We start from the raw sequence: 15,820 nt of genomic DNA, 5'->3' as shown, positions 1-15,820 counted from the left end.
ATCGTCTCGCGATTGCTTGAATGGCGTCATACAAAATGAAAACCGATAAGTTATTTCAAGGTGTCGCCTTGCAGGTCTCCTACTGCTTTCTTGTCTAAATCAACCTGCGTAAAAATTAACCCGCATTCGCCGCCTGACTGAGCGCACACACTCACAGTCTCACGCACACGCAATGCGCGCTCACTGAGGCACGCGGAAGTGCGCGCCAATCGGTCTCGCAGTATCTGCACACTGGAAGATCGCAGTAGCGACGCGGCTGTCCCAGACAGTGGGGGTGCTTGTGTTTTGAAGGCGAACTTGACGAGGAGAGCTTCAAAAGGTGAGCCCGAAAAGTCATCTCCTCGTTGTGTGGTAGCACACGTGCAATAATTTAAAGGATTACACCGATGGCTTTGATGCTGATGCCGGTTGGCGAGTGTCTTTCGAGGCGCGTGCCCATTCGGGTCCCTTTTTGACACCCGTCTCAGTGGGCTGTGGCTCTTTTCCTCTCGTTTTGCAGCCCTTCTCTGTGTGTGTGTTATTGTTGTTTTTTCCTTCCCTCTTTCTCTATGTTATATAAATTGTCTTACTGAAGTTTTCCCTCTTTCGGTTCTTTTAAAAGTCTCAAAGAAATTAACTTTTAACAACCATCCAGACTCTCGAGGAAGTGTGTGACTGTGTGCATGTGTGTTTTTTAAGATCGCAAACAAAGCGGCGCATCACCAACGAAACTTAAGCATTCAAGCGCCACCTTGTCTCGCGGACGGATGTGCAGCAGGAGATTTAAAGGAGCGAGATCTGGGAGTTTGACCGGGGACCGTCGCCTGTGCCCATGAGAAAAGAGCACGACAGCAGGTGCAGCCGGGGTTGGGAGAAGGAGTTTTACGGTACCGCGTTTACTTATGTTGTTTTGGGGCAAAAGTAAAACTTCCGTTTACCTGCGGCGTACACTACTATGAACTCTTAGACCTTCATTCAGTGAACGTGAATGGGCTTTTTCTTGGTGAGAAGAACAAATGGCGTTTCGCAAAGCAGCTACCTTCTAGACTGTTTTATTTTTGGAGCAGGACGGCAAAATAGTGGTATATATAAAATTCATTTTATAATTATACCAAAGGCAACCAAAGCGAATAGTCAGGGTCACACAGTGAATCAGAAGCTTGTATTCAGTTGGCAGCCTTGCAGCCTAAAATAATACTGCCTTAAAGTAACTGGGAATTATTTTATCCTTCTTTTTAACAAGTAACTCCGTTAGCTTCTTTTTTTCTAAACCCCTGATTTCTGTACAAATGTCTAGAGCCAGTCTACTGCAGGTCACACTTGGCACTGACACTTTAAGCATGTGCTGTGGTGTTCCTTTCAGTACTATTTATCTGTGAATAGCATTTTTGAGTGAGTACAGGATCAAAGCGCTTATGCAAATTTACATCTACAAATCATCAATAAAGTGCAAATCCATACTGTAGTCCATGTGTACGCTGGCGGGATCACGGAAAATCTTATAATCTGTATGTTATAGGTTCTTTTTTGTAAAAAAAATAATTGCGCACCTCTTAGCTGATGTTTAGCAATAATAAGTGAATAAATATTTTTCATATATAACATAATTTAAATTAATTTTAAGCAATAATTTATTAATATTAATTATTTAATAAATTAATTAATTTAAGTATTTTAACAGTCTTCCATTTGCAGGTTTGTGATAGCATTTTATTTTGATGGCAAAGCATAAAATAATCACTGGTTAGAGGATAAGTATGAAGTTGTTGACAGTACTGTGTAAAAAGTGATAGCAGTTTCCCTTGAGAACAATTATATCAAGTGGCACAGAAAAAGCTGCCTGCAAATCATGGAGTACACCCCAAATAAACTTTGCGATACACTTATCTTTCGTGTTAATCACCATTTTGAATTATGAGGCTTTCTTTTCATATAATCTGAAATGACAGCAACAACCTCTGGCTTTGGACAGAAGGGTTGCTGAATTGTGCATTTTGCCGGGACACTGGATATTGTTTCACAAATCCCTCGCTTACCATCTTGAAGGAACCTGTGTGAACATACAGCTCCATACTCTAAATATGCTGTTGCAGCACACACACGTACAGATTGCAGGGACTAACTAAACTAAATATCCACAGGAAATTCCCACTAGCTTTACCTGAATATGTTTGCCACTGTTCTTACCAAACGCGGGTCTACTTTTTAGTCAACCATCCTGTATTTGCTAAATATTATAGTGTTTAACAGTGCAAATGTTGAGGTCTGGGCCGGGTCACTTTCTATGAGAAGAGTACTTCTTCCTGATATACTCGTAGGTTTTCCTCCCTTGTTCCAAAAATATTCAAATGAGGCTGACCAGTTGGTTCTAAATTGGTCTGGTCGAGGGGTCAGTCTGCTCCATAATGGAAAGATGTTCTGCTTTCTGCCTTGTATCATTAATGCCGCTGGAATAGGCTTTGACTTCCTATGACCCTACATTGAAAGTGGAAGAGTCAGAAAGGGGTTGTATACTCGTGCTATTCTCTAGTTATCATGTCTGTTTTATTATTCACAATATAACATACAAAACAGAAGAGTTGAAAAGTAAACTTTAAATGATCAAGATTTATTTGTTTTTTACTGTGCCTTTAATGTGTCTGCCTTCTGCTGTTTGTGTTTGTGAATCCTGATATTGGTTTTGGTACCCAACAGCCTTTGCCAGGAAGTCAACAGACCAAGTTATCATGCAGTTATCAAGTTTTTTGTTTAATAAATAGTAATCAATTAAAGAAAAGAGTAAATTTTTATCTTTTCATTTTTTAAAACTAAAAAGCAATTATACTGTAGGTGATGTACAGAACAGTAGGAACATTTTAGGATGAATTCATAAGAGTACTTTACATATTTGGGCAGTATAATGGTGCTATTGCCACACAGTAAGGAAACCGGGTTCATGTTCTCGATCCTCCCAGCGTGGAGTTTGGATGGTCTCCCTGTGTCTGCATGGGTTGTCTCCAGGTGCTCTGGCTGTCCAGAGACATGCAGGTTAGGTGGACTGGCATTATTAAACTGCCCCGATTGTGTGCATGGTGTGTGTGTGTGTTCACCCTGCGATGGACTGGTGCCCTGTCCAAGGATTGTTCCTACCTTTGTACCCTATGCGTGTTTGGGTTGGCTGCAGACCCTGCACAGGATTAGGTGGGGTTAGAAAATGCTATGGTGTGGTACATTAAATTTCCACTTGTGTGGCATACTGTAAATGGAGCCAGTTACTGTATATTCAACTGAGTTTAAAAAAATGAAGGGTGTTTAAAACAGTTTTGGACGAAAATGCTTGTTGCAATTCCAGTTGTGAACTGTGCAAAGCATTTAAGTAGACTTGGATTCCTGTCACTTGAACCAATTTAGAGTAAATATGGATGGCCACATTAAATTGTATCTTACAGTGTAGGTCTTCACTGCAGTGTTCCTGTGTTGAAGCACTTCATTTGTAAGAAGTGGTGAAAAATGTTAATCTCCTGCAGCTATGCAGTTAATGTTTTGAAGTTGTTGGCAGGCTGCCTCCCTGGAGATGGGCCAGGTTAACAGGGTGGTTTCACTCTCTTTTATGTGCTTAATTTAAAATGAAGTTGTCCAACTACTAAAGTTTGTGTAATAAAAGTGCCCTTTATAGTTTTTTTTATACATATTGTATGTTTTTAAATACATAACATGCACACAAGTATGCCACTGCAGTTACATGGCACTGTGTTCTACATTACTCGATTTCATGGAAAACCTTCAAGAACCTTTACTTCAGCATTACTCTTTGTACAGAGTTCAGATTATTGCAGTAAAGGCAGAAAATATTACATTTTGAAATTGTCTTTCTTGAAGGACTCAGTGCTCCCTAAAGTTTTTTTTTTTTTTAAAGTGCAGAATAGCATCTCAGATTACTTTGTTAGATACTTTTAAAAATGCTGCATATTTTTGAAATTGTTTCCATTATTACGATTTCAGGTTAATTGGGAAGGAGTCATGGTGAGTCAAATGAATAAGAAATGTTTTGTTTCTTCACAGTCTCAGGGAAAATGTGGAGAGTAATAATAAGGCCAAGAGATTTTTGCAGCATCTTTTGATTCTTGTATAGTGAGAAGGCACTTTCTTTTCTTTTCTTTTTTAAACCTGTTTTAGTTCTTGGCCCCCTGAACTCAGATTGACATTTTCTTCTAATTTTGTATTTGGCTTTCATTTCAGGGTATTCAGGGTGTAGCCATGTGTTTGTTTAATAAACAAACAAAGACAGCGCTTTTGTGGCTATTTAGAATTTACTTGTAAATTGCTACTAGCTGTTATTTTCCCAGTGGCAGTGAATTGATGTGCAGTTTCTTAAAGGCAGTCTCTCTTTTGGAGGTCGGTGTGTGATTGATTGCATTTTTCAGCCTTGTTACTTCCTACAAGTGTGTGTGTGTATATATATATGTGTGTATATATATATATGTGTGTATATATATATATATGTGTGTATATATATATATATGTGTATGTATGTATATATATGTGTATGTATGTATATATATGTGTATGTATATATATATATGTGTGTATGTGTATATATATATATATATGTGTGTGTATGTATATATATATATATATATATATACACTCCTCACAAAAATTAAAGGAACACTTTAAAGAAACACATTAGATACATCAGATCTCAATATGAAGTTGGATATCTATACAAATAACGACAGTGCAATGTCTTTGGAACAAAAGGATGCCAAGTCTTTTAATGGAAATAAAAGTTTTCTGCCTACAGAGGGCTCAATTGTGTAGACACCCTAAAATCAGAGAGAAATGAAGATGTGGCAGGCTAGTCCATTTTTTCAAAAACTTAATTTCTGCTACTCAAAATGCTTTTCAGTATCTTGTGTGGCCCCCACGAGCTTGTATGCATGCTTGACAACGTTGGGGCATGCTCCTAATGAGACGACGGATGGTGTCTTGTGGCATTTCCTCTCAGATCTGTATGAGGGCATCCCTGAGCTGTTGTACAGTCTGAGGAGCAACCTGGCACCGCCTAATGGACCGAAACATAATGTCTCACAGATGTTCTATTGGGTTTAAGTCAGGGGATCATGAAGGCCATTCAATTGTTTCAATTCCTTCATCCTCCAGGTACTGCCTGCATACTCTTGCCACATGAGGCCGGGCATTGTCGAGCATTAGGAGGAAACCAGGACCTACTGCACCAGCGTAGGGTCTGACAATGGGTTCAAGGATTTCATCTCGATACCTTATGGCAGTCAGAGCACCATTTCCTACGCAGTAGATGTCTGTGTGTCCCTCCATGGATATGCCTCCCCAGACCATCACTGACCCACCACCAAACCTGTCATGTTGAACGACGTTGCAGGCAGCATATCGTTCTCCTTGTCTTCTCCAGACTCTTTCACGTCTATCACAGCTGCTCAGGGTGAACCTGCTCTTGTCTGTAAAAAGTACAGGGCGCAGTGGCGGACTTGCCAATTCTGGTGTTCTTGAGCAAATGCCAGTCGAGCTCCACGGTGCTGGGCAGTGAGCACAGGGCCCACTACAGAACGTCGGGCCCTCAGGCCATCTTCATGAAGTCTGTTCCTGATTGTTTGGGTAGAGACATTCACACCAGTGGGCCTCTGGAGGTCATTCTGTAGGGCACGAGCAGTGCTCAGCCTGTTCCGCCTTGCACAAAGGAGCAGGTATCGGTCCTGCTAATGAGTTGAGGACCTTCTACGGCCCTGTCCAGCTCTCCTACAGTAACTGCTTGTCTCCTAGAATCTCCTCCATGCCCTTGAGACTGTGCAGGGAGACACAGCAAACCTTCTGGCAATGACACGTATTGATGTGCCATCCTGGAGAAGTTGGACTACCTGTGCAACCTCTGTAGGGTCCAGGTATCGCCTCATGCTACCAGTAGTGACACTGACTGTAGCCAAATGCAAAACTAGTGAAGAAACAGTTAGAAAAGATGAGGAGGGAAAAATGTCAGTGGCCTCCACCTGTTAAACCATTCCTGTTTTGGGGGTCATCTCATTGTTGCCCCTCTAGTGCATCTGTTGTTAATTTCATTAACACCACAGCAGCTGAAACTGATTAACAACCCCCTCTGCTACTTAACTGACCAGATTAATATAGATTAATATCCCATAAGTTTCATTGACTTTATGCTATACTCTGATTAAAAAGTGTTCCTTTAATTCTTTTGAGCAGTATATATATATATATATATATATATATATATATATATATATATGTGTATGTATATATATATATGTGTGTATGTATATATATATATATATGTGTATATATATATATATGTGTATATATACATATGTGTGTGTATATATATGTGTGTATCCTAAATCCTGTAATCCTAAAGGATTATTAGGAACACCTGTTCAATTTCTCATTAATGCAATTATCTAATCAACCAATCACATGGCAGTTGCTTCAATGCATTTAGGGTGTGGTCCTGGTCAAGACAATCTCCTGAACTCCAAACTGAATGTCAGAATGGGAAAGAAAGGTGATTTAAGCAATTCTGAGGGTGGCATGGTTGTTGGTGCCAGACGGGCTGGTCTGAGTATTTCACAATCTGCTCAGTTACTGTGATTTTCACGCACAACCATTTCTAGGGTTTACAAAGAATGGTGTGATTAGGGAAAAACATCCAGTATGTGGCAGTCCTGTGAGCGAAAATGCCTTGTTGATGCTAGAGGTCAGAGGAGAATGGGCCGACTGATTCAAGCTGATAGAAGAGCAACTTTGACTGAAATAACCACTCGTTACAACCGAGGTATGCAGCAAAGCATTTGTGAAGCCACAACACGCACAACCTTGAGGCGGATGGGCTACAACAGCAGAAGACCCCACCGGGTACCACTCATCTCCACTATAAATAGGAAAAAGAGGCCACAATTTGCACGAGCTCACCAAAATTGGACAGTTGAAGACTGGAAAAATGTTGCCTGGTCTGATGAGTCTCTATTTCTGTTGAGACATTCAAATGGTAGAGTCAGAATTTGGCATAAACAGAATGAGAACACGGATCCATCTTGCCTTGTTACCACTGTGCAGGCTGGTGGTGGTGGTGTAATGGTGTGGGGGATGTTTTCTTTGCACACTTTAGGCCACTTAGTGCCAATTGGGCATCGTTTAAATGCCACGGGCTACCTGAGCATTGTTTCTGACCATGTCCATCCCTTCATGACCACCATGTACCCATCCTCTGATGGCTACTTCCAGCAGGATAATGCACCATGTCACAAAGCTCGAATCATTTCACATTGGTTTCTTGAACATGACAATGAGTTCACTGTACTAAAATGGCCCCCACAGTCACCAGATCTCAACCCAATAGAGCATATTTGGGATGTGGTGGAACGGGAGCTTCGTGCCCTGGAATTTGTGGCATCCCACAAATCTCCATCAACTGCAAGATGCTATCCTATCAATATGGGCCAACATTTCTAAAGAATGCTTTCAGCACCTTGTTGAATCAATCCATCCATCCATTTTCTAACCCGCTGAATCCGAATACAGGGTCACGGGGTCTGCTGGAGCCAATCCCAGCCAACACAGGGCACAAGGCAGGAACCAATCCCGGTCAGGGTGCCAACCCACCGCAGGACACACACAAACACACACCAAGCCAATTTAGAAGCTCCAATCCACCTAACTTGCATGTCTTTGGATTGTGGGAGGAAACCAGAGTGCCCGGAGGAAACCTACGCAGACATGGGGAGAACATGCAAACTCCACGCAGGGAGGACCCAGGAAGCGAACCCGGGTCTCCTAACTGCGAGGCAGCAGCGCTACCACTGCGCCAACGTGCCGCCCTTGTTGAATCAATGCCACGTAGAATTAAGGCAGTTCTGAAGGCGAAAGGGAGTCAAACACCGTATTAGTATGGTGTTCCTAATAATCCTTTAGGTGAGTGTATATATATGTGTGTATATATATGTATATATATATATATATATATATATATATATAATGTGTATATATATATATATAATGTATATAAATTAATATATTTATTTTCCTGATAGTAGAAAAAAACAAACAAATTGGAAAGCATAGAGAAAACACTTATATATTTATATTATTATTATTATTATATTATATTTGATTATGTTGCTTTAGAGGATTTTACTACTGTGAGACATATTGTTGTTCTCTGAGATAGTGAAGCCAATTGGGCCTTCTTAAACCGGAAATGGAGTGAGATGAACTTGTATCTTACTTTTGTAAACTTCATGTTTACCTCAAAAGCAATTAGTTTGAGAGCTTCAGATCGGAAAGGAGTAAGGTATACTGAATCACAGTGCGCAGATGATTAAGCGTGGGAGGTCAACCACAATTCTTACATTTTAGTAGTTGACTTTTTACACATATATACAGTGGAACCTCGGTATACGTCCTTAATTCGTTCCAGACCCTTTGACTTATACTAAACAGAACATATACCAAACTAATTTCTCCCATAAGAAATAATGGGAAAATGATTAATCCGTTCCCATGAAAAAAAATTCTCGGCATACGGTATGCAGCAGCCATGTCCCGGATACGCATGCCACTTTCATACTTTTTAACAATCAATTCAAATTTACGTAAAAAAACACAAAATCACATTGTGACCATGCGGGTTTGCTGTATGCTCCCATCTGCTGTCGGGGAGCTCTTGAACCCTACACCGTCGGTAATGTGCCTCACTGCTAGGCTCATCGGTAACAACAAAGCAAGGGGATGGTAAAAAAGTGCAAAGTGCTTTTTCTAAAACAATCAACAAAGGTGTTCAAATTAAAGTGCAGTCCCCAAAGTTCCAATAAATAATCCATAAAATCAGAAGTGAAACGTGGAGGTTAAAAACAATAGAAAAAAGTCTTCTTAAAAACAACGAGGTTAAAATACAGCAGGAAGCATTCTTTAAAAAAAAACAAAAAGAAGAAGAAGCCTGGTGCCTTTTTACCTGGCGGCCCCCCTGCTTCCCAACAGGAGAGTCGCCCTATTTGCAACTGACCTTCACTCTGCCTACTTCAGCTACTTCATTCATTCTCTCTCTCTCTCTCTCTCTCCCTCTCCCGTCTGTTCTTTCTTTTTCCTCTCCTTCTAGCCGACTAGCGCTTCTATTTATCAAGATAAGCAGCCCCAGGAACAATCACAAATGCGAATGGTCTCTCACCTGTGCACTTAGGTGAGAAACGGCCACATTGCGAATCGCCCAGAGAACCGCTTCCGCCACATAACCACCAAGCCTCGAGCACGGTGATTATTTATTTTAAAACTGGCCTTTGACAGGAGCTGTGGACCTGCTATACCGCACACGTGAAAACTCATAGAGAGTTATAGCACAGGTTGTTCACTGAATGCTATTAACTGGCGCACTGATGCTCGTGGGCAATCGTGGCTTTGTCTCGCGAGTCGTATTCCAAACAAAGGTCGTATACCAAGCAAAATTTTTCGTGTCCAAACAGGACATATACCACGTTGGACTTATTCCAAAGCAGATGTATACCGAGGTACCACTGTATAATATATATATGTATATATTGTGAAGGATGGCCGGCCGTTTATCCTGGCCAATACCCCCAAGCCGCCAGGTGGAGCCCTCCTTGCAGTATGGAGGTCCCCAGAAGACCAGCAGGGCATCATGGACAATGTAGTTTTTATGCGCACCCCTGCTGGATGCCGTGGGGGCCACTAGGAGATGCTGCAGGGAGGAACAATGGCCATGGACAAGAGGAATGAAGTGCTTCCGGTGTGAAGAAAAGAACTTGTACCTGACCCGGAAGTGATTGAGAGTCACATGGACTGGGGATTAGGAACACTTCCGGGTCAGGAGTTATAAAAGGACTGTGGGAGCTCCCAGACAGCAAGCTGAGCTGGGTGGAAGGGTGGCAACGCGTCTGGGAGCTGGAGGATTGGTTTATTGTTAGTTATTGTGATTTATATGAGTATTGTGGTGGAGAGTGTGCTTTGTGCACTGTGGAAGTTTAATATAGTCATTATTGGGACTTTTACCTGGTGTCTGGAGTCGTGGACAGGAATTCAAGGGAGCGAGAGCGCCCTCTATCTACCACAATATATACTGTATATATATATATATATTGTGGACTGGGACCCGGACACAGACAGACGGACATCATAAGTTACACCACACACTGTTTATTTTCACTAATATTTACAATAATTACGTGCACTTTCAACCCCAGTGCCTCCAGAACCGATTCCCCAAAGCACAGTCCTCACAGTTCCACTGTCTTTCTCCTGGCCGCCTCCCGTCCTCTCTCCAGCTCTGTCCTCTTCCACCCGACATCCACTACTGACTGGAGGGAGGCGGCCCCTTAAATGGGAACCCGGATGGGCTCCAGCTGCTTCCCGGCACTCCTCCGCAGACACGCCCTTGTGTGGCGGAAGTGCCGGCTGCGCACCCGGAAGCCGTCCAGGTGTCCTCTGTCGTCTTCCCCCCAGCACTTCCTGGTGTGGCGGAAGTGCAGGGTTCCAGGGTTCCTCAGGCACCTGGGCGCCGCCTACCCGTGGCCTCCAATACAACCAGGGCGATCGCCCCCTTGCGGTCTGGAGGAGGCACAAGCCCTGGAGCCCGGCCGGGGACCACACGGGATATTCCGGCATCGGGGTGCCAACTGGCGGTGGCCACTGGTCCCTAAAGGGCTGGGCTTCCAAGCCCTGTACCCGAGGCCCCCAACATAACCAGGACGGACGCCTCAGGTCTGGAGGAGGCACAAACCCTCCTCTGGTCCTCCCGCCGGGACACATATATATATATATATATATATATATATATATATATATATATATATATATATATATATATATATATATATATATATATACTCAGCAAAAATAGAAACATCCCTTTTTCAGGACTGTGTATTTCAACAATAATGTTTTAAAAATCCAAATAACTTTACAGATCTTCATTGTAAAGGGTTTAAACAATGTTTTCCGTGCATGTTCAATTAACCATAATCAATTAATTAACATGCACCTGTGGAATGGTCGTTAAGACCTTAACAGCTTACAGAAAGTAGGCATTTAAGGTCACAATTCTAAAAACGCAGGACACTAAAGAGACTTGTGTACCGACTGTGAAAAACACCCAAAGAAAGATGCCCAGGGGCCCTGCTCATCTGCGTGAACATGCATTAGGCATGCTGCAGGGAGGCATGAGGACTGCTGATGTGGCTAGGGCAATAAATTGCCATGTCTGCACTGTGAGACGCCTAAGACAGTGCTACAGGGAGACAGGAAGGACAGCTGATCATCCTCGCAGTGGAAGACCACGTGTAACAACACCTGCACAGGATTGGTACATCCGAATATCACACCTGCGTGACAGGTACAGGATGGCCACAACAACTGCCCGAGTCACACCAGGAACACACAATCCCTCCATCAGTGCTCAGACTGTCCGCAATAGGCTGAGAGAGGCTGGACTGAGGGCTTGTAGGCCTGTTGTAAGGCAGGTCCTTACCAGACATCACCAGCAACAACGCCGCCTATGGGCACAAACCCACCTTCGCTGGACCAGCCAGGAGTGGCAAAAAGTGCTCTTCACTGATGAGTCACGGTTTTGTCTCACCAGGGGTGATGGACGGATTCGTGTTTATCGTCGAAGGAATTGAGCACGTCTGGGACCTGTTAGATCGCAGGGTGAGGGCTAGGGCCATTCCCCCCAGAAATGTCCAGGAACTTGCAGGTGCCTTGGTGGAAGAGTGGGGTAACATCTCACAGCAAGAACTGACAAATCTGGTCCAGTCCATGAGGAGGAGATGCACTGCAGTACTTCAAGCAGCTGGTGGCCACACCAGATACTGACTGGTACTTTTGATTTTGAGCCTCCCTTCATTCAGGGACACATTGTGAAACATTTTTAGTTTATGTCTTATGGTGTTGACTCTTTTAGTGTTCATACAAATATTTACACATTAAGTTTACTGAAAGTAAAAACAGTTGAATGTCAGAGGACGTTTCTTTTTTTGCTGAGTATATATATACTTTGTTTTTGTTTTGTAAGGTTATCTAATTATTTAAACTCTTACATTTTTGTTGTGGATTGCCAAAGAGCTTTCAGATGTGTAAGGAAACCCCACACTAACATGGTGAGAACTTTCAGACTGCTTACAGACAGTGAAGCAGCAAGGAATTTAAAACCAGGATGCTGAATCCATTAGGCAGCGGCACTCACTACCTGTATTACTTTGTTGTAACTAGTAAATCGATCTTATGTATAAAGCTGAATGTGTGTGTCTCCACTATGCAATTCCCCACTGTTGAAGCTTTCTCTGTCAAATGTTGTGCAGATTTCCAATTTGTATAGGAGAATACCACAGGCTATGTTTTTTATTTATAAATTAAATTAATAAATTAATTTATTTATTAAAGAGGTGCCTCTTGGAGATGTTTTTAAGGACTTGGCACAGGTATGCAAACTTACTCTCCACACTCAGTTTAGTCAGTGAGATTTTGGTTTGAAACCAACATTTTTTCCCTGAGAATATTGCTTATTGACTGGTGTGACCACACCTTAACTTTATTCCACCCATGTGCAGCACTGAATATTTCTGCTAGTGTTTTATGTATTGCTCTTCACATAGTGACCTATTGCTATGGTAAAGAATTAATCAACAAGCAGATCTTTGTGTTGAACATAAGTTGCTCTTTGCTGATATAAAAGGGCAGTTACAGTAAAGTATAGCTAGTTACATAACATTGTGGCTCTTAAATCTTGATGTGAAATACACAGACAGACCGGCCCAAGCTGCTCCCTAATTATTTAGTCATGATTAAGTGGAAGAGATGCCCTGAGGTTTTTCACAACAAAAATGGACATTACAATGATGTTTATGGGTTGCTTATTTAAAACTCTTGGCCTCTTGCAGGAAAGCAGGAGTTGGCTTCTACACACTTTTAGTTTTGTCTTCCATCTACCATGTTCTCCTGAAGGAGTACTTTATTGGGCAGTTAGAAAGTATTTTTTTTGTCTGATATTTTAAAAATTAAATAGGAATTCACCTCTATGATTACCCATGTCCACCACTATTAAATCTATTAATAAAGATACAGTGCTCATCTTTGTTGTTAAGTGGGATTGTTCATGAATAACTATTTTACTTATCAACTATGGCATTGCTTTACCTGTTTGCATGGAAGCATAACCTTGCTGGGGCCTGTGGCTGCTGCCAGGAGGTGCATGGAGAACGACTGAGCCCTCTTCTTCAGGGTTGCCGCCACACCTGTAAGTGCGTTGGAAGGAGATTGTGGAACACCTAGAGCACTTCTGCGTGCTCTATTAAACGGGGCCGTCTCACTCCATTCAGGGAGTCAGAGTCAGGAGGAAGTGGATAAAGCTTGCCAGGAATGGAGGTGGAAGGACAGAGAGAAACAGAGAAGTGCTACATGCTTATTTATTGTGCTTGGTGCTTTGCACTGTGCTGTATAAGATGGGAAACAAGGGAAAAGTGTTTCCCACTCTTAATAAAGCCTGTGCTGTGCTGGGACTTGTGTCTCTGTCTGTTGTGCCGAGTGTTTGGGGAGGTGTGTGCCCTCTGGTGTCTACACCACACTGGATTCTTTTCCTCCCCACCAGGCAAGCCCCTTTGCCAGCATTCCACTTCAGCTTAATGCCTACCATACTGGTGATGGGAAAAGGTTTTTTTAAAGTTCCCTCTCTGGCAATCATAATATTTCTAGTATAAGAAATGCCCTAGAGAATTCTTGGAGAGTTTCAGCCATTTCACCACCTATTGGTTAAGGTGTCCCTTCAGTCTTGCATTTAGAGGGACAGGCAACCCTGCTTATATAGATACATTGGGGCTCCTTTCCTTATTTATCAAATGTATGCTTTTTCTGGAAAATGGCACAAAAATTACCATTGTAGTTCCAACTATGTCCAGCTTTGCAAGGGATAGAGTAAGTTGATGTCATGTATAAAAAACCTGTTCCCCTTCAGTCTTCTTTTGGGTTCTTGGCAAATAAGTATAGACTCCATAACTGATTTATAGAATGTGTATGTAATTACATGATATCAGTTAGAACAGAGCGAGAGTCAGGAACAATCCCTGGACAGGGTGCCATCACAGGATAAACACACACACACACCACATGCACACACTAGGAACAATTTTAGCATTCACAATCCCCTAACTTTATTGGAGTGTGGGAGGAAACTCACACCAACACAGGCTGAACATGCAGACTCCATGCAGGGAGGACCCTGGACATAAACGCTGGCTTACTAACTACAAGCAGCAGAGCTACCGCTGCACCAACATCAAAAATATGCATACCTCAGAAACACAGTGACAGGGTTAGGATTTGAATCCTCGACTCTGAATCTGGGAAGTAAGGTCTGTGCCACCATTTTGTCCAGTTGGTTAACACAATATTTTTTCATTAATTTATTTTCTGTATTGGGACACAGTCATGTGAACATAAACCGACTTGCATTGGGCCACTATAGAGTTGGCAGTAAACCTAAGTTGTGTTTTTGAGATGAGAGAGGAAAACCAGAAAATCCTCAGAGGCACAGGAAGAATGTGAAAATTCTACACAGGTAGTGTCCACACTATAGCATGGACCATATAAGTCTTGGTGTTAGTATTTCAGTAAAGACTGCTACAACTTAAATGAAGCGACCCCTGGCAGGGATAGAAAATGAATGCATTCTTTTCACTTGTAGCCCTGAGGCTATTATGTATGTGAATCCAGCTGTTGTAGAAGACATTGGTATTCTTCATGTTAGATTTATTAAATAGCCATTAGCCTGACACGTTCTATGAATGAAGTTCTCAGAAATAAACCCTATGGGGAATTCTACTAAAGAACAATATGTTAATAATCAATAAAATTACATTATAAGAAGTTCTTTTGACATTTTCTTCAGCAAATACATCAAATACAATTTGTTGTTTTCCAGTTAAAGTGAAGCATTATACCATGTTCTTTCTCTTCCATTAACTTTCTGAAATTGTTCTCTTCACAGCAGGGCCACAGAGACATAATACCTGTTACAGACAGAAAGGCTTAGTTAAGAAATGACAACAGACCATTTAAGCGATGTAAAGAAATCTGTTTGTTTGTGCTAAACTGTTTACCAGTCCACATTTTAGTCTTTAGCGTTTTGTTTAAAAATAAGCTGAATCTTTCCTTTTAGCTTTAGAAGTTTTTATACATAGTAGCTTGTGCAACTCTTATACTTCAGAAGTCTTCATGTTCAGTCCTCAGGGGCCACTGTTGATGCAAGTTTTCATTTCAGCCAGTTTCTTGCTTTAATTGATGCCATTGTTTAATTTCCTTTTTCTGCTTTTTCTCTGTATTCGGAGAGATTTACTGTATATTTGAAATATTTGTATAGTATGCCATAGCTTTAAATGCTAAAATGTCTTTTTTCTTTATAATAAATAAGTATATTTTCTGGCATATTTCTCATAGTTTTTCCTCACATGCAGTTACCTGTATTTATAAAGACAGTGTCTATTACTCTTATGCATTCCCATATGTTAGGTTATTCAAGGGTTCACATCACCTCCAGCCTAGTATTACAAATAATAAAGTAATACTGAAAAAGAATTTACTGTATATTAAGTGTCAGCATATATTTCTTAATAAATAAGCACAAATAACATATGTACCTCAGTATTTTTTGTAGTTTATCATTTTGTAAGAGTTGTTTATTATTGTTGGCATAATACCTGTACCTGTCATGAATCCAGGTTTTGTATACAGTGATCCCTCGCTATATTGCGCTTCGACTTTCGCGACTTCACTCCATTGCAGATTTTAAATGTAAGCATATCTAAATATATATCACGGA

At 41.5% G+C, this 15,820-nt stretch overlaps 1 protein-coding gene across 2 annotated transcripts in view; it reads left to right on the top strand.

Annotated features, from left to right (window-relative positions):
• Nucleotides 1-201: 201 nt before the first annotated feature.
• The window catches only part of vwa2 (von Willebrand factor A domain containing 2), a 126,374-nt gene continuing 110,755 nt past the window's right edge, over nucleotides 202-15,820 (top strand). Inside the window, exon 1 of one of the 2 annotated variants that reach the window (XM_039775912.1) lies at nucleotides 202-319. Coding sequence is in view for 1 of the 2 variants with exons in the window: in XM_039775905.1 (XP_039631839.1) it covers nucleotides 812-834 (23 nt within the window). In the remaining variant the exon portion in view is untranslated. Of the gene's footprint in view, nucleotides 320-707; nucleotides 835-15,820 lie in introns of those variants that run through there. The other variant, XM_039775905.1, reaches the window with a different exon arrangement.

The sequence above is a fragment of the Polypterus senegalus genome, chromosome 1 (assembly GCF_016835505.1).
Source record: "Polypterus senegalus isolate Bchr_013 chromosome 1, ASM1683550v1, whole genome shotgun sequence".
NCBI classification, from domain to species: Eukaryota; Metazoa; Chordata; class Cladistia; order Polypteriformes; family Polypteridae; genus Polypterus; species Polypterus senegalus.
The sequence above is the reverse complement of the archived record's forward strand: the minus strand, read 5'-3'. Positions and strand labels throughout refer to the sequence as shown.